At 34.9% G+C, this 16,640-nt stretch overlaps 3 protein-coding genes across 4 annotated transcripts; 2 read left to right on the top strand and 1 right to left on the bottom strand.

Moving 5' to 3' along the window:
* Positions 1–3,298, bottom strand: LOC107617715 (uncharacterized). The gene is made up of 10 exons (XM_016319557.3): positions 3,165–3,298; positions 2,859–2,957; positions 2,691–2,756; positions 2,479–2,584; positions 2,046–2,088; positions 1,820–1,892; positions 950–1,037; positions 764–820; positions 599–677; positions 1–396 (listed from the first exon to the last, which is right to left on the bottom strand). The coding sequence occupies exons 2-10, from the start codon at positions 2,927–2,929 to the stop codon at positions 383–385; spliced, it is 597 nt and encodes a 198-aa protein (XP_016175043.1). The 5' UTR covers positions 2,930–2,957; positions 3,165–3,298; the 3' UTR covers positions 1–382.
* A 4,065-nt stretch (positions 3,299–7,363) lies between these two features.
* On the top strand, positions 7,364–10,458 carry LOC107619142 (O-fucosyltransferase family protein). Of its 2 annotated transcripts, XM_016321367.3 has the most exons (6): positions 7,364–7,611; positions 8,005–8,084; positions 8,532–8,602; positions 8,710–8,798; positions 8,959–9,180; positions 9,540–10,458. In XM_016321367.3, exons 1-6 carry the CDS (start codon positions 7,475–7,477, stop codon positions 10,270–10,272), a joined length of 1,332 nt encoding a protein of 443 aa, XP_016176853.1. In that variant the 5' UTR covers positions 7,364–7,474; the 3' UTR covers positions 10,273–10,458. The 2 variants fall into 2 exon arrangements, with proteins under 2 accessions (XP_016176853.1, XP_016176854.1); XM_016321368.3 differs by lacking the exon at positions 7,364–7,611 and having other exon boundaries at positions 8,491–8,602.
* Positions 10,459–11,140: 682 nt separating this feature from the next.
* On the top strand, positions 11,141–15,362 carry LOC107618047 (DEAD-box ATP-dependent RNA helicase 15). The gene is made up of 12 exons (XM_016319972.3): positions 11,141–11,403; positions 11,540–11,650; positions 12,093–12,193; positions 12,633–12,805; positions 12,925–13,156; positions 13,275–13,393; positions 13,652–13,708; positions 13,827–14,011; positions 14,350–14,494; positions 14,628–14,711; positions 14,824–14,887; positions 15,070–15,362. Exons 1-12 carry the CDS (start codon positions 11,198–11,200, stop codon positions 15,078–15,080), a joined length of 1,488 nt encoding a protein of 495 aa, XP_016175458.1. The 5' UTR covers positions 11,141–11,197; the 3' UTR covers positions 15,081–15,362.
* Positions 15,363–16,640: the final 1,278 nt, after the last annotated feature.

The following is a 16,640-nucleotide window of genomic DNA, read 5'->3' as shown; positions in this document are numbered from 1 at the left end:
GATAGAACTATTCAAGAGTTAAAAGAGACGTATCTCAACATTAACAAATTCTTGATGAAGTTTATATACTATTGCTATCATCCATTTTCTCATACAATTTGTAAAGCTTATACCGGAGAATTTCAACTTTACGATTTCTAATCTTCAGCAAGTGATTTAACGAAGAACATTGGAGTATGTGAGACATTAGGTTTAACCTACATATATTAACAAAATTTGATAACATATAACTATGAAATTAAACTAGGCAAATTTCATGAAACAATCTAACAGTGTACATGCCAAGCTTCTCGAATTCCATGCTGCTAGAAAAGGATCAAAACTGTAACAAGATCTAGCATGAATTATCAGTATACAGAGCTTTGCCATTTCTGTCACTCCATCATATTCTTGGTGCTGTATTAAGAATCATAGTTCAGTTCGTTTAGTACCAAATATGAAAATAAAAAATAAAAATAAAGGGTTAGATTCGTTTCTATTTTATTTCCGATGTAGTACATTTTATTTTCAAAATTTTATGAGGGAAAAGGCAAAAACAAAAATGAAAACAGAAAATAAATTATATTGTGTTGTATATATATTATATAATAGTGTTTACCTCCACCCATAGTTGCTTCAGGTAAGCGCTCAATCGAGTACTGGCGTTTCGTGATGTACATTATTGGCACACCAGGAATCTGCAATAGACAAACCAACTTCATGAATCACACAATTGCATTCAGAAGCAACGCAAGCAAAGCAAAAAAGAGACTAATGACTTTACCTTTCGGATCCTCCTCTTCAAGTCCCGATCACAAGTTGCAACAATGTAGCACTTATTCTGCTTACAAGAAAATGGTTTGTGTAAATAAATTGGGATGAAAAGAAATTAACAGTTGTCTGCGAAACATTTTTAACAGATACTTGAAAACAAACAAAAGTATCACACATAATTAAAATAGAACCACACCCGAGTAACTCTATCAACAATACAGTCATCAGCATAGGTCCCTTTATGAGTACAGAGTATTCTCTCAAATCGTGGATCCTTTGCAATCCTGTCATGTACAAAAATAAAAACTTGTATATAAGAAGCTGAATATAGTAATAATTTATCAACAAAAAGGAAAGAAAAAAAAAAAAACAGCTACACTCTAGCCCTTGTAAGATTTGTATCCAAACACGTTATACCTTAAAATATACTAAGAAGCTGAAACTATTATAATCATTTATCATAAAAAGGAAATGAGAAGAAAAGTAAAACTACACCTTGGACCTAGTAAGATCTGTATTCAAACAAGTTATACCTTAAATTATAGTCTTTTGAGGACTCATTAAGGTGTCAAAATGTACATCTTCCGGGTACGTTTACTTTAAAAAAAATGTTGTTTCTCTTTCATCTAAATCAAAGAAATGGCCTATCAAAGAAATATGACCAATAGTAGCATAAGCAAGCAAGCTAGAGGCTGAGAACTACAATGTTTCAAAGGGGGAAAAAATCACCGAGTCCCATGATTTCTTCAACCTAAACCTGTGTCGTTTTAAGAGATGTTTCAAGCAATGTGATTTAATCTATTTGAATTAGAGCTTCAATATGTCTCTTTCAATTTCAAACAAAACTGATAAATGAGTAAAATTTCAAGTGGTATATCTACTTTTCTTTTGAAAAGTTAGGTATTTCAGAGGAGCAATGGTCTGTTTCTTTGTCAACCAAAGTTTTAATAAAGGACATGGTGATGATGAAGGTTTGCAAAAACAGAGACTATATATATATGCATCACAAGCATATGAAGATATAGCCACATAATCAACTATATAAGGCACAACACAAAACATCTACCTTAGAGCTACACGATATTTCTGCCCTAACTTCTCAAGCTCTGCCATCACACAATCCGTGATACAAGGAGTGCCTGAGAATCCAAAACACCAATAGACCAAGGGTAAGAAGATAACGTGGGATTGGAATTAATGTGTTCACTGCCCAATAGGGGAAAAGAATCTTATAATCTTGGCAAAGCTATGATGGCATGAACTTAGGTAAGTAACCATTGCTTCTAACTCACATTTTGCATATAAACACTTCAGCATTTCCTTCTCCAGCTCCAACTGCATAAACAAGGCCAAAGATTTGTGAGTGACCAACTAGGAAACTTAACACGAAAATTATACATTTGATAGTAATTGATTTTAATTCCCTCACATGTTAACAAGGTTACATGTTAGAATGACGACAGAATCATGACTATCATCATCAACACATGGTCACAAACATTATTAGCTACATATCACACAAATACGAACAAAGTAGTCCATGACAAGAAATGCCACCAAGTTATAAGGTTACACAAATTTGGAAAAAGAGACAAGAAAGATGTCTTTCCTGAGAAATATGACAGTAGGTATATATATATACATATTTTTAATTTTTATTATGTTCTACCCACATTGAACTTCATTCAAATAAAAAATAAAAAATTAAAAGTTAAGCACACTCACTTTATTTTGGATGGAGAAATTGATGAAGTTGGTATCGATTAGAACACGATAAGGGGATCCCAATGCAGTATTGTATTCAAAGAAAAGTGCTGAAGAATAGCGAGGCCTAAATGAAGCAAATTCGGACCATGGGTTATTGAAAACAGTAGTCAAAATAGATAAAAAAAACATTAAAAAGAAAGAGATAACTGATAGTCCTCATGAAGCCTTACACGTTTCTGGGTAGCTTTTCCTTGTCATGATCCTTCTTTCTTGGGTCCAAAACCTCCTGCTTGTAGCTGAATTCCAATATTCCAATATATGAATTAAAACAAAGGACTTGAAATTGAGCTAAACCAAACAAAATAGGAAATTTAGAAAACGAAAATAGAAAAACTCACCTTTTGATAGCTTTGGTGGTAATAACCTTCTTCCTCACAGCAAATTTAGGTCCTTTTTTAGCTTTACCCATTTTGTATCTATAAGGATTACGCAAAAACCTAGCACAGCATAAAAAACCTTGTTGCTTTAAGTATATGGCAGTATATATTCACTGAGGTAAAATATTACAATAATATACATCAAGCAAAACATCAAACACATGGTGTGCAGCTTTTATACCACTTCATATGAAAAAACAAAATCACAATAACGGCAAAAGAGGACACAGAGAAGATATTAAAGATCAAGAGAAATCATGGCCGTACCGGAAATTCGCAGCTTGGAGGGTGAAGAGAGCGTGCCGCCACTACGAGTGTCTTCTTCTCTTTTTCTCTTTTCTGTTCTGTTTTTGAGTGACGAATATGGAAGCTGAAAATAATGGCAAATTGGCAATAGTAGTGCCGAAAAGAAATACTTAACCTAGATAAAAGAATTTAACTTTTTTTTTTAATATCTTAAATTTAATATTATTTATAAAGAATATTTATCATTTTGATTAATTTCATATTATTATCAGTATTAACTAAATTTAGCAAATAAAAGAATAAGTTAGTATACTCTAATGCATTTAATAACTTTTTAATTTTTAAGTCAAAAGAAACACTTCATGTTAATTTATATAAAAGAATTATTATGATTAATTAATTGAGAGTAAACATAAAATATTTGATTTGATGCAATTTCAATACTTTAATACTTTTTAAATACTCAAAAAAAATTCCATCTAAATAAATTTGTTAAAAGAGCAATACAAAAAAAAAAAAAAAAACAATACTCTTAAAGTCTCAATAATTTTATTATTCTATTACTTTTCAATTTTTGATAATGTAATTTTAAACAATAAAAAGGTATATTATTCCCAAATATATATATATATATATATATATATATATACTTAAATATAAATTAGGGCAAAAAACCCTAATAAGCCAAGTGAAGAATCCTGTAACGTAAATACGCCAAAACGAAAATCGTTTCAGCAATAAGTCAGACCGTATTTTTATATAATTCGAACCAGGGTGGTTCGAACTCTATTTGTTAATAATTCGAACCACTGCAGTTCGAACTACAAAGAGAGAAGAAGCTTGAAGTAAATCGAACCAGGCTGGTTCGATTTACAGAGAGAGAAGCTGTATCATATAATTCGAACCAGGCTGGTTCGAATTATAGGTAAATATGCTGCATTAAGTAATTCGAACCACGCTGGTTCGAATTACACAACTTCTAATTCGAACCACCTTGGTTCGATTTAGTGGTATACAGAGCAGTATATATAGGGTTGTAAACGTGAGTTACTCTCATTAGAGGGTGTAAGATGGCTAGTGAGGAGAGTTTTGGTGTTTTGGTTCACCACAGAGGATCCATTAAGAGGAAAACTCGTTCCGGTGTGAAGTTCACAGATAAGGATCCCCTCTGTATTGTCGTCAGTCCTACGACGAGCTATGATGACCTTGTTAGATCTGTGCTGATGAAACTCGGTGTGGAAGGTGCGAAGCGGGTTAAGAAGTTTTTCTATCGCATTCCAGTCACGGTCCTGCAGGATACTGTGAAGTATGATTGTTTCACGATTGGTAGTGATGAGGACTTGCAAGTTTTGTTTCTTTGTCGGAGGCAGTTCCCAGAGGTGAGGACACCAGAATTGTTGGCAAAGCTGGTTGATGTGGTATCCAGCTCAGGGGGTTCGAACCGGAATACTACGACTGTAGCCACGGCAGCCGGTTCCAGTTCCAGGCCTGCCGTTGCTTCTTCGTCCGTCCCTGTGTACGAGACAGCGGTCCAACCGGTCGCCTCCCCGTCTTTTGCTGTTGATCTCAATGACGGAGTAGGCGACGTGGTAGGATCATTTGATGTTCCGCCGAACGGTTTACAGGGCGTTCCACCAGTGGGCGTCGGAGACGGATTGTTGGATGATGCAGAGGCGGACGACGTCGAGCCGGATATGATTGAGGATGACAGCGGCGACGATGTCGGACCGAGTGAGCCTGCATTGGCGGTCGGTGGTTCTAGTTCTGGCACACAGCAGTATCCACCATATTTTTCCTCTTTGGACCTGGACGCCATGAGGCAGGAGGGTGTTTCAGGGCATTCCGTTGGATTCGGAGCTAGAGATGCGGAAGGGACAGCTGGTCTGACAGAGTTCCAGGTTGGTCAGCAATTTCAAGATAAAGATGAGGCCCTGTTAAGTGTGACGACCTACAGCATCCGGCGAGGGGTACAGTACAAGGTAGTGGAGTCTGATCATCGCCGTTATGTGGGCAAGTGTTCTGAGTTTGGGAATGGGTGCACCTGGTTGATTCGACTGAGCCTCAGGCAGCGCAAGGGCATTTGGGAGGTTAAACGGTACAATGGACCTCACACTTGTCTTGCGACCTCCATCTCGAGTGACCACAGGAGCTTGGATTATCATGTGATTTCGGCGTTCATTATGCCAATGGTCAGGGCCGATGCATCCGTCAGCATAAAGGTGCTCCTAAATGCCACAGCAGCACACTTTGGGTTTATGCCGACTTACAGGAGGGTCTGGATGGCGAAGCAGAAGGCTATTTCCCTCATCTACGGTGACTGGGATGAGTCATACAACGAGCTCCCTAGGTGGGTGTTGGGAGTCCAGTTAACGATGCCGAGTACTGTTGCAGTCCTACGCACGAGCCCCGTTCGAGTTGGTGGACAAGTTGACGAGTCTCAAGCCTATTTTCACATACTTTTCTGGACGTTTCCACCGTGCATCGAGGCATTCCGTCATTGCAAGCCGCTAGTTAGCATCGACGGCACACATCTGTATGGCAAGTACGTCTCCGGACGCCATCGCTCGACAAACGCACTGACAAGGGCCTCGTCCAACCGGAACCATCTATCGTTCAGCCTTGCAAGATGGTAAAGACCTGCCATCTGCAGGTACGGAACGTATCTGTCATCGAGGACCATGCCCTGCTGCCGCCGCATGCTCCTGATGCATCGCTGAGGCTGCGGAAGAAATGAACTGCATTAGTGGGACCAACTTAATTACCAATGACAAAGATAATCAACACGATAATTGATAAACCTAAAAATCGTACTAAATATAAGCGCTTAAAAATCCATGAACGAGAACCACTTGCATAAACAACTAACATAAGAAACCAGCATAAACCACTGACATGAAAGATCTAACATTAAACAACCACAACTAAACCGCTAACATAAACCACTAACATAAACCACTTACACAAACCACTAACATAAACCGTTAACAACTAACATAAACCACTAACAACTAAACCGCTAACATAAACCACTAACATAAACCGTTAACGTAAACCACTTACATAAACCACTTACACAAACCACTAAGATAAACCACCAACATAAACCACTAACATAAACCACTAACATAAACCACTAACAGAAACCACTAACATAAACCACCAACTAAACCACCATCTAACCCGCATGCAAAACCACTAATATAAACTACTAACATAAACCACTAACAGAAACCATTAACAGAAACCACTAACATAAACCAATAACATAAACCACCATCTAACCTGCATGCAAAACCACTAACTCACATGTACCGGTAGAACAAAGTTATATCCGTACTAACATCCTCGTTGATGACCCCAGCTATATGGGCGACTCCATCCAAGCGATATAACCGTGCCGGATCGTCCCCCATCAGCAGAGTATTCCGTTCAGGTCTTTGTCGGAGAGAATCTGGGTCCTTTTCTATGAGATTTGGTGGGGTAGGGGAAGGTGAGAATGGTTCGAATGAGGCTGATTCGAACTCCTTATATAGCACAATCACTAGTAATTCGAACCAGGGTGTTTTGAATTACTTAGAACGCAGCTTAAGTGTAATTCGAACCAGGGTGGTTTGAATTACTTGAAGACCCTAAATTACCTATAATTCGAACTGGGGTGGTTCGAATTACATGCAATGCTAGTTCGAACCAGCCTGGTTCGATTTACTATCAACTCTTTCTTCCTAATTCGAACTGGCCTGGTTCGATTTATTCCTAAATGCAGTTCGAACTAGCCTGTTCGAATTACATTAAAATACGATTTGGCTTATTGCTGAATCGATTTTCCTTTTGGCTCATTTACGTAAATTTGAAGTGATGTTGGCTTATTGTAGTGTTTTGCCCTATAAATTATGTATTTGTTTGGGTGTTATTATTTTAAAAAAATTATCTTTTTTTTATTTTTTAGTATATTTAACAAATTTGTAATAGTAAAAATAAAAATATTAAAAAAATAAAAAATATTTTTTTGAAAAATTATAATTTATATTTTTTATTAAAAAAATAATTTTTATATAATAAATTAATAAAAAATATTTTTATATTATTATACTTAAATATAATTAATAAATAAAAATATTTTAAAATAAAATATTTAAATATAAAAATATTTTTATTTTTTTATTTAAAAAAAATAATTAAAAAAATCTTTTTCTTAGAAGCTCCAAACAATCCCTATGAATAGAAGAAGATCTATGAGCTATGAGCTGTGCCATTCTCGCGGATCAAATCACAAAATCGAAGAGAAAGACAAAGATCACACAGCTTGATCACTTGGTTTCTTGTGAAATGAAATGTTCGTTTTCTCAGTGAAACCTGTCTTCAGCATTCTCGTCGCCACGCTCTCACTCCTCATTCTTTTCGCACTTCTATCCCCTCCTTCTTCTTCCCCTTTCTCCCAAATTCCTCTTTCTGGGAAACCACCACTACTGTAAGTTCATTGATCTCCAATCCCTTCGATTTTTTCATTTATTTTTGCCTAATCAACTATAAAGTTTTGGACTTAGCAACTGGGTATAATCAATTTGGAATATGGCATTTTTTTTATTTTGGCCACGGCTTCCACACTTCCCATTTTGTTTATTTAGTTGTTTATGTTAGGTCTGCCATAAAGTTTTGAACTTGCCAAATGGGTATTTTTCAATTTTGGGCAGTGTTCATTATCTAAAGGGATTTAAGTATAAATAGACTAAATATAGATATGATCTATATAGTTGATTCCACCTTGTGGCATAAGGTTTTGTTGTTATTGTTGTCTAATTTCTGGTTAGTGGTTACTGATCTGAGAATTGGTGTTTCTGTGTGTATATATGTGTGACTGCAGAGGGGAGGTGGATATATGGAGTGTTCGGAGATTAGTAGAGTGGAGACCTTGCAATTGGTGGCTACAAGGGCATCAAACAGGTACTTAATGTTTATAATCAAATGATATTTGTTTGCATGAGGTTTCTGCTTGGAGGTTAAAAGTTTGTTATTTCCATTAATCTGTTGGATTAAAAAAACTAGATTCATTCAGTGAAATGAGTTTTAGTTTGATTTCGCATTCATAATATAGTGTTAGTCCCATAGCTTGAAATTGTTTGGACTTTGGAATGAGGGTACTTGTATAGGAGGAGTTCATTAAATTAAATAATATGAATTTAGGGCTTTGTTTTGGAATTTTAATGTTGTAGAAATGTTGTGGTGGAAAAGTCAAGAATTATGATTTTTGATAGTAGAGTTACAAAGGACAGGGATAGGGTCAAGTTGGGTCGGGTTGCGGATTGGCTTTTTATTTTTCTGAATCAACCTTAATTGGCTTTCATTGCAGACAACTGCTTTCGTTTTTTGTTTATTCTTGAAATGGTGCAGCTCTACCATTAGAAACCAATGGATATATCAGAGTGGATTGCTATGGGGGCCTCAATCAGATGCGAAGAGATGTGAGTGCTTGAAGATACTCTTGAACTTCAACTTCAGATCTTTAGAAACTGTTTGAAACAATTTTGCTTCTTTCTTAAAATTGAGATAAAATTTGCAACGGTTGCAGTTCTGTGATGGTGTGGGCATTGCTCGTCTTTTAAATGCAACCCTTGTCCTGCCAAAGTTTGAAGTGGCTTCATATTGGAATGAATCAAGGTAACCTTCAATTTATGTGAGGTTGTTTTAATTCCCCAATTTTTTATTTAGAAATGATATGTTGGCCGGTAAATTGCTATCATTTAATCGATGGTATTTGAAGTTACGACATACCATGTGTCTTAGTCATGCTGAATTGACTTACTTGATTCAATAACAGTGGCTTTGCAGATGTGTATGATGTAGACTACTTCATTGAACAAATGAATGGCTTTGTCAAAGTTGTCAAACAGTTACCACCGGAGATTGCTTCAAAAGAACCTGTTCACGTGGATTGTAGCAAACGGAAAGGCCAATTTGATTATATTGAAAGTGTTCTTCCATCCCTACTAGAACATAAATACATTTCAATCACACCAGCGGCGTCTCAAAGAAGGGACAGGTATGACCATGCTTTTAAAATAATAAAAAAATTAACTGCTTTTAAAATAAAAGACACTTGGGATATTTGCTGACTCAGAATTTCAGTGTGACTTGGGTTAGGTTTTGCTTCCATGTATTCTTATTTGTCTTCAATTTTTTAGAGGGATATTTCACTTTGTTATGGCAATACTAATAATGAGAAAATTCTTATCATTAACTTTAGTGTGAGATTAATTCCTGAACACCTCATCATTGTCCATGATCAAAATCATCGACTATGTTCTATGGGCAAGAATAATTCAATCAGTGTGTAATATTTTCCAATTTCATTCACTTTTGTAAATTTGGTAGCACTTTGATATTCTCATAACTTTGCAGATACCCTTTGTATGCAAAAGCTGCTCTGTGTCAAGCTTGTTACAAGGCACTGCGTCTCACCAGATCCTTGGAAACGAAAGCCTCTCAGCTTCTGGATGCGATACCTAAACCCTTTATGTCCCTTCATCTTCGATTTGAGCCTGACATGGTTGCATACAGCCAGTGCCAGTATCCAGGGCTTTCACCTACCTCCATGAAAGCCATAGAAGCAGCTCAAATAGACCGAAAACCATGGACTGGAGAATTAGCCCGGATATGGCGGTTACGTGGGAAATGTCCTCTTACACCTAATGAGACAGCTTTAATACTTAAATCACTTTCTATCTCACCAACCACAAATATATACCTTGCAGCCGGAGATGGGTTGATGGAAATCGAAGGCTTAACAGACGTCTACACCAATATATTTACCAAGTCTAGCCTTCTTAGTGGTGAAGACTTCATGAACATGCATGGCAATACAAAAGCTGCTTTGGATTATTATGTTTCCATCAATAGTGATTCTTATGTAGCTACATATTTTGGGAACATGGATAAGATGGTTTCGGCGATGAGAGCTTTCAAAGGATTGTACAAGACCCTATTCTTGAGCCGAAAAGGCTTTGCGGAGCTCACGTCGAAGGGTCTGGAGGGAAAGGAGTTGATGCAAGAACTATGGAAGCTTCACAGAGATGATTTTGTCAATGGAAGAGGCTCTGCTCTACCTGAATGTTTCTGTGAATTTAAGTTGTGACTTTGAGCCTTTAATTCATTACTTTCCTTTTCTGGCATATTAATTTAATTTTGATGCATATGCAATTGCTTTTGCCTAGCTTTCCACAAAGGCATACCATAGTTTCTGTAAACTAATTCATTCCTGTGTACTTGTTATTTTTTCATTTGAGCAAAAAATCATATCACTAAATGTTATTTTGCTCAAGCTTTGTTTAACCAAACTAATCAAATTGTGTTTTTTGGATAGATAGATATCAAGAATCCATCTATACAGTTTGAATAATTTTAACAAACTACCCTTTAGGCTTTGTTCTCTTTATTATGATAGACATCTTTCCCTCTAATCCCTAATTTGGTGTGAATAGATACATCCCTATCTTGTATTCTACTAGGATAAAATTTTTCTAAAATGAGAAAACCGATAAAGAAAAAGTAATTTTATATTATATTACTAGTCCCCTTGCTTTAAATATTTTTTCACTCATATTAGGATACAAAATTAAAAAGAGAAATTAATTAAAAATAAACAATAAACCAACCCAAAATTTTTAGGCCCTCAATTTGAGGTTTACAAGTCTCTGCATTTTTGGCCTCCATGGCTGCAGCCTGCATGGCATATTTAATTACAGTAAAAATTTATATGTAATTGTTTTTGTATAAAGTTAATAATTAATAATGATTAAATGATAATTTAGTTAAATTTATTAAATTATCGAATAATTTTTTATTATAAATTTTACACGAAGACAAATTATACATAAAAAAATTTAATTATGTCTTATTTTTTAAATGATAAAAAGAATTTACTAATATTTTAAAAACATTTTATGATTAAAAAATAATTTATTCAAATACATTAAAAAGAATGCATCACTTTTATTCCCAATACAAGTTGATCTAAAGTTACCACTTGATCGCAAAAGAAACGAAGAAAGAATTAAAGAATGCTGGAGCCTAAAAGGAGTGTGGAGCATCACAGGGTCATTTTCGTAATAACGGTGGTTGCTGGGTGCTATATCTTCTCCGTTCCTTTCCTTCTTTTTCTTCTCTCCTCTCTCTGTTGCTTCTCTCTAAAACCCAGATCTAGGGTTTTGTTTCACTTCAATTCGCTTCAAACTTTAAATTCCCAAATCTACGCAATAGCTCAAAGGTAACATACGTATACTGCTTGCTCCCTGCTCTCAAATCTTCATCCTCTTCCTTCTCCTATCGTTTCCTACTAATTTACTCTCATATGAACTATAGTAACTGAAAACCCTAACCCTAAATCGGATTTGGAATAATAGGATGGGCGAATTGAAGGATACCGAGGCTTACGAGGAAGAGCTCATCGACTACGAAGAAGAAGATGAAAAAGCCCCCGATTCTGCAAAACCTGCTGCTGAATCCGGCAAGAAGTTAGTTCCTTTCCTTATTTCCCCTCTTTTCATCGAAATCTGCAGTTTTTTTAATTGAAATTTTATCCGTGATTGTCTAAATTTTTGGTTTTTTCTTAATCCTTTTATTACGTCACTGAAGTAAGTACAAAAACAAAAAAAAGTTAAGGGTGATTAGGGTGATGAGTGGAATTCATAAATTACGGTTTCTTCGTTAATTGAGTGTATTTCGATTGAGATATTTTTGCTTCAAAACAGTATAATTTAAGGGTTAAGAGCACTTGTTAAAACTATTGTTCACGGAAAATTTAAGAACTTTTCACAATTTCTCTTCATCATTAATCTTTTATTCTAAAATTAATTTATCCCGAAGCATATAATGATTTAAAGTCTTTTTAAGTTCTCTATCCAGTCGTTGAGGAACTATCATCCTAATTTGCTGTACCTTTTATACATGACGCAGGGGATATGTTGGCATCCATAGCTCAGGATTCCGAGACTTCCTGTTGAAACCTGAGCTTCTTCGAGCTATTGTCGATTCAGGATTCGAGCATCCATCCGAAGGCAAGTTTTAGTAGTTTGATGTTTTCTTGGGATAATTATAAGTTCATAACTGGTTCCCCTTGCTGTTGCTCTTGATGTTTTGTAATTTCAACTTACTTTAGTTAGATGACCTAATTTCTCATTTGATTCTTAATTATATCTATTTGTTTGGGATGACTAGTAGGTCATTGCCTGATTTAGTCCCATCACTTTCTACTAATAGATAGTTGATCAAGTACATGCTTTCTTCTTCTTTTTCTTCCATTTATGTCAGTTTCTGTTTCATTGGTATGAGTCTAATATATTGTTTTCTTTCTTGGATATGTCAGGTAATCACTACTACCATGTTATGAATAGGTCACGAAAATTGGTTGGTAAACCTTTCCATTAAAAGGATCTGGCAGATCATATATACTTACTGAGGATTCGTCCACTACAATTTTCTTTGCTTCTTCATTAGTGCAACACGAGTGCATCCCTCAAGCAATTTTAGGAATGGATGTCATTTGTCAAGCAAAATCTGGGATGGGAAAAACTGCAGTTTTTGTTCTTTCAACACTTCAGCAAATCGATCCTCTTCCTGGTCAAGTTGCAGCTCTTGTTCTTTGCCATACGAGAGAGCTAGCTTATCAGGTCTGTTTGCCTTAATATGTTGAAGAATCACTTCTATTTCCACCAATACCCAATAACATGTGGGAAAAAAAATGAATGTATACTTAAGAAAATCCTCATTTGTTTCCTGACTTGTACAGATTTGCCATGAATTTGAAAGGTTCAGCACATATCTTCCTGATATCAAAGTTGCTGTTTTCTATGGGGGTGTCAATATTAAGGTTCACAAAGAATTGCTTAAGAATGAATGTCCTCATATTGTGGTTGGAACACCTGGGAGGATTCTTGCCCTGACTAGAGATAAGGACCTTGGCTTAAAGAATGTGAGGCATTTTATTCTTGATGAGTGTGACAAGATGCTTGAATCACTTGGTATCTCTCTTCCAGTTCTATTTTTGTGCAATTTTAGCTTTTTAGCTATATGAGAGCTATTTGATAGCTTATTCTACTTTTCATGCTTATTAGCATGTTTACTGTTTGACCATTGCAGACATGAGGAGAGATGTGCAAGAGATTTTCAAATTGACTCCCCATGAAAAGCAAGTCATGATGTTTTCTGCTACACTCAGCAAAGAGATCCGACCTGTTTGCAAGAAATTTATGCAAGATGTAATATTCTATTTATGTGGTTATTATTGGACTGAATCTAGAATCAAGATGCTATATGATTTTTCCTTTTCCTTGAAATACTTTGAAGTTATTGTGTCAATTTTGTTCTTTGCTATGGGTGGTTATGTGTGTTAAAAGCTTTGAATCTTGGTCATTGTTATTATTGCAAATATTCTGCTTTGTAGTTTCAAATAACTGAATTATGTTTCTTAAATGAGATTTGGCTTAGCCATCTTATTGATGACTCTCTTCTTTCAGCCAATGGAAATTTATGTGGATGATGAGGCCAAGTTAACACTTCATGGTCTTGTTCAGGTGTGTTTCATAGGACTTTCTTAATCCTCCTTTTGAGGTCAAGTAATTTTGTTTTATATTTTTTATGTTTTAATTCATATTGTCCACAATCCCATTTCTAGTTATTTTTCTCCTATAGCACTATATCAAATTGCAAGAATCGGAGAAGAATCGTAAGTTGAATGATCTTCTTGATGCTCTGGACTTCAACCAAGTTGTTATTTTTGTAAAAAGTGTTAGCAGAGCTGCAGAGTTGAACAAGTTGCTTGTGGAGTGCAACTTCCCTTCAATATGTATACATTCTGGAATGTCACAGGAAGAAAGGTGCTTACATGTTCTTTTTTATATAACATACCCCGACCTGTCTATCTTCGGTTTCAAGCTTTCTATGATATGTCTGTATGCATGACATTCAATGAAATCATATTCCCACTCTTGAGCATTTATCTAATATTTTGAATTTTGTAATGACACTGTTGAGTTCCCCCAATAGCTAGCCTTTTTTTGTTTACTTATTTTCTCTTTGCTGGATCTTTCTCTAATCAAGGGGATTAGCAGTTTGCTTACTGGATTATTTATCTATTTGATATATTTGCGTGTTTTTTTATTTTTACCTATCAAGTGAATTGTATCTTTTTGACAACATGCAATTTGTATTTCAGGTTGAAACGATACAAAGGCTTCAAAGAAGGGAGGCAAAGGATTCTTGTTGCAACAGACTTAGTAGGAAGGGGTATCGACATAGAACGGGTTAACATAGTTATCAACTATGACATGCCTGATTCTGCTGACACTTACCTGCACAGGGTAATTGCTTGCATATCATTACGACTTTTTTTTTCGAAAAATGATATGAATTAAATTACCTCATTATGTACTGCTAATTTAACCATTATGCAATCCATATTTACATGGTTGTATTTTTGTTTTAAACTGATAGGTAGGAAGAGCTGGTAGATTTGGCACCAAGGGGCTTGCAATTACTTTTGTCTCTTCAACAGCTGACTCTGAAGTTCTTAATCAGGTTAGGACCATTTTCCAGAATTTTCTTGCGTAATTCCATCCAGAAAGGGTAAAAGGAAAATTTTGATCCTTCCTTTAATCAATTGCTAAACAAATTTGTAATATTATTCCAGGTGCAATCAAGGTTTGAAGTTGATATAAAGGAGCTTCCAGAACAAATTGACACCTCCACATATAGTAAGATCATCCTCCCCTTTGTGTATCACGTTGACTTATAAGTATGATGTTTGCATAAGAGATTCTTTATAAACACCTTTTGTGACAAAATTAATGCAGAAAGGTTGGGTTAATTAATACACCTCAAATGTGAAGCTTATAGAGATGTGCTGTAACATTTTTTTTTTAAAATTTTTTTGCAGTGCCAAACTGATCGATTTTGTGGCGTGTTTGAAAGGATCTATTTGAGCGACAGGAGATGGAGTAGTTAGCATCTCTGTCTTTTGAGTATTTAGACAAAGAATATTTGACAGACATTATTCTTTGAATCCTTTTTTTGTTGTCTCTGTATTCCTATTTAAGATATAGAAAATACCCAGGTAGTCAGCATAGCTTATAAAGGTACTGCTAATCAGTAATTTATTGAACACTTAAATGCATGCTTTATAATTCAGTCAGTTATTAAGAAAAAGTAGAGTTAACTGGATTTAGGTTATCTTGGTATTATTGATACATGTTTATTTTGTTTATCATGTGTTTTGGAGAATATTACATCATAGAAGTTAGGATTTAACGTTTAAAGTTAAAATTGCATCTTGTGAGTAAAATGAATATTTGTTGAGGTTGGAATCAAATGTTTAGTTTTTAATTGCCTCTAATTTAGGAAATCATATTGATTTTCCGCAATGATTTTTGGTACACCAACATTGGTCTTGAAGCATATGTGCTCATTTCTCAAACTAAAATAAGACGGGTGTAATTGTGATTATAAACATAATTTATTATGTATTATATTATGTGAACCAAGATGATGAATTTTTTTTATCGGTTGAGAAACGCTTCTAAAAGCCAAGGAAGAGAGGAGGAAAATTACACAAATATCCTAATGGGAACCAAGATGAGGATGATTGATAGGATACCCAAGAGATTGGTATGCAACCATTTTTGTTTCCCAAAATGCCCGTGAATATAATTTTTACAATTTTTTATTTGGAGTATAATTTTTATAATTTGAACCCAAGGTCAAAATCTTTTTTATTATAGGGTAAGATGTTTACTATTTTAACTAATTACAAATTTATTTATTACAATTTATACTTAATAAATAAAAAGATGTTTAAATAATCACGTTAGTGTTTAACTGTTTATTAATATACTAACAATATTAATTAAATACTCTGACGTTGTTGGTCCATGGATAAAATATTTTATTTAAATTAATTAAACATTTTCTTTTTTAAGTCCATTGATAAAGTACAACGATCGTAGAAAAGAAAGAACTGGCAAAATTCAAAAAGGGCATTTATTTATTTATTCATATATCTTATAATTGCATTGTGTCTACAAAAAAAATCTTATAATTACATTTTGAATAATACCTTAAAAAATAGTAGAAATGTGTATCATACCAAAAGTGGACTACAATCTGGATAAATTTTACTTTGATCAGTTTGATGTCAAAGGCGGGTTGATATGCCAATGAGTTATAGCTCAAATAGCATAGTCTCCTCATACTCAATTAAGAAGTTGCGGGTTCGAGTCTCCTATCTTTGATTTAAAAAAAAGGCGGGTTGACATGGTTAGTGGTTGGTTTACATCCTGCTAATTGCTATAAACATGTTCTTAGTGGTTTTAGGTGTAATATATTATCTCTTTCAGGGAAAAAAAAATCTGCTGGGACATTGGTGCTTGTCCCAAGCTAAACTTCTGAAAAGCCTAATATTCTTTTTCACCAGCATAACCACCGCATGAGAATTTTTTTTTATATTAAATT

The sequence above is a fragment of the Arachis ipaensis genome, chromosome B9 (assembly GCF_059453495.1).
Source record: "Arachis ipaensis isolate K30076 ecotype BB chromosome B9, ASM5945349v1, whole genome shotgun sequence".
Lineage (NCBI taxonomy): Eukaryota > Viridiplantae > Streptophyta > Magnoliopsida > Fabales > Fabaceae > Arachis > Arachis ipaensis.
The sequence above is the reverse complement of the archived record's forward strand: the minus strand, read 5'-3'. Positions and strand labels throughout refer to the sequence as shown.

Bases quoted from the DNA above. Each gene is read 5' to 3' on its own strand.
- LOC107619142 (XM_016321367.3), top strand. From the start codon at position 7,475: ATGTTCGTTTTCTCAGTGAAACCTGTCTTCAGCATTCTCGTCGCCACG. The intron at 8,603-8,709 runs GTGAGTGCTTGA...CAACGGTTGCAG, and splicing joins TCAATCAGATGCGAAGAGAT to TTCTGTGATGGTGTGGGCAT. The intron at 9,181-9,539 runs GTATGACCATGC...ATAACTTTGCAG, and splicing joins GCGTCTCAAAGAAGGGACAG to ATACCCTTTGTATGCAAAAG.
- LOC107617715 (XM_016319557.3), bottom strand. From the start codon at position 2,929: ATGGGTAAAGCTAAAAAAGGACCTAAATTTGCTGTGAGGAAGAAGGTT. The intron at 2,089-2,478 runs GTGAGTGTGCTT...TTGTTTATGCAG, and splicing joins ATTTCTCCATCCAAAATAAA to TTGGAGCTGGAGAAGGAAAT. The intron at 1,893-2,045 runs GTGAGTTAGAAG...TTGGATTCTCAG, and splicing joins GAAGTGTTTATATGCAAAAT to GCACTCCTTGTATCACGGAT.
- LOC107618047 (XM_016319972.3), top strand. From the start codon at position 11,198: ATGCTGGAGCCTAAAAGGAGTGTGGAGCATCACAGGGTCATTTTCGTA. The intron at 13,157-13,274 runs GTATCTCTCTTC...TGACCATTGCAG, and splicing joins CAAGATGCTTGAATCACTTG to ACATGAGGAGAGATGTGCAA. The intron at 14,712-14,823 runs GTTAGGACCATT...ATATTATTCCAG, and splicing joins ACTCTGAAGTTCTTAATCAG to GTGCAATCAAGGTTTGAAGT.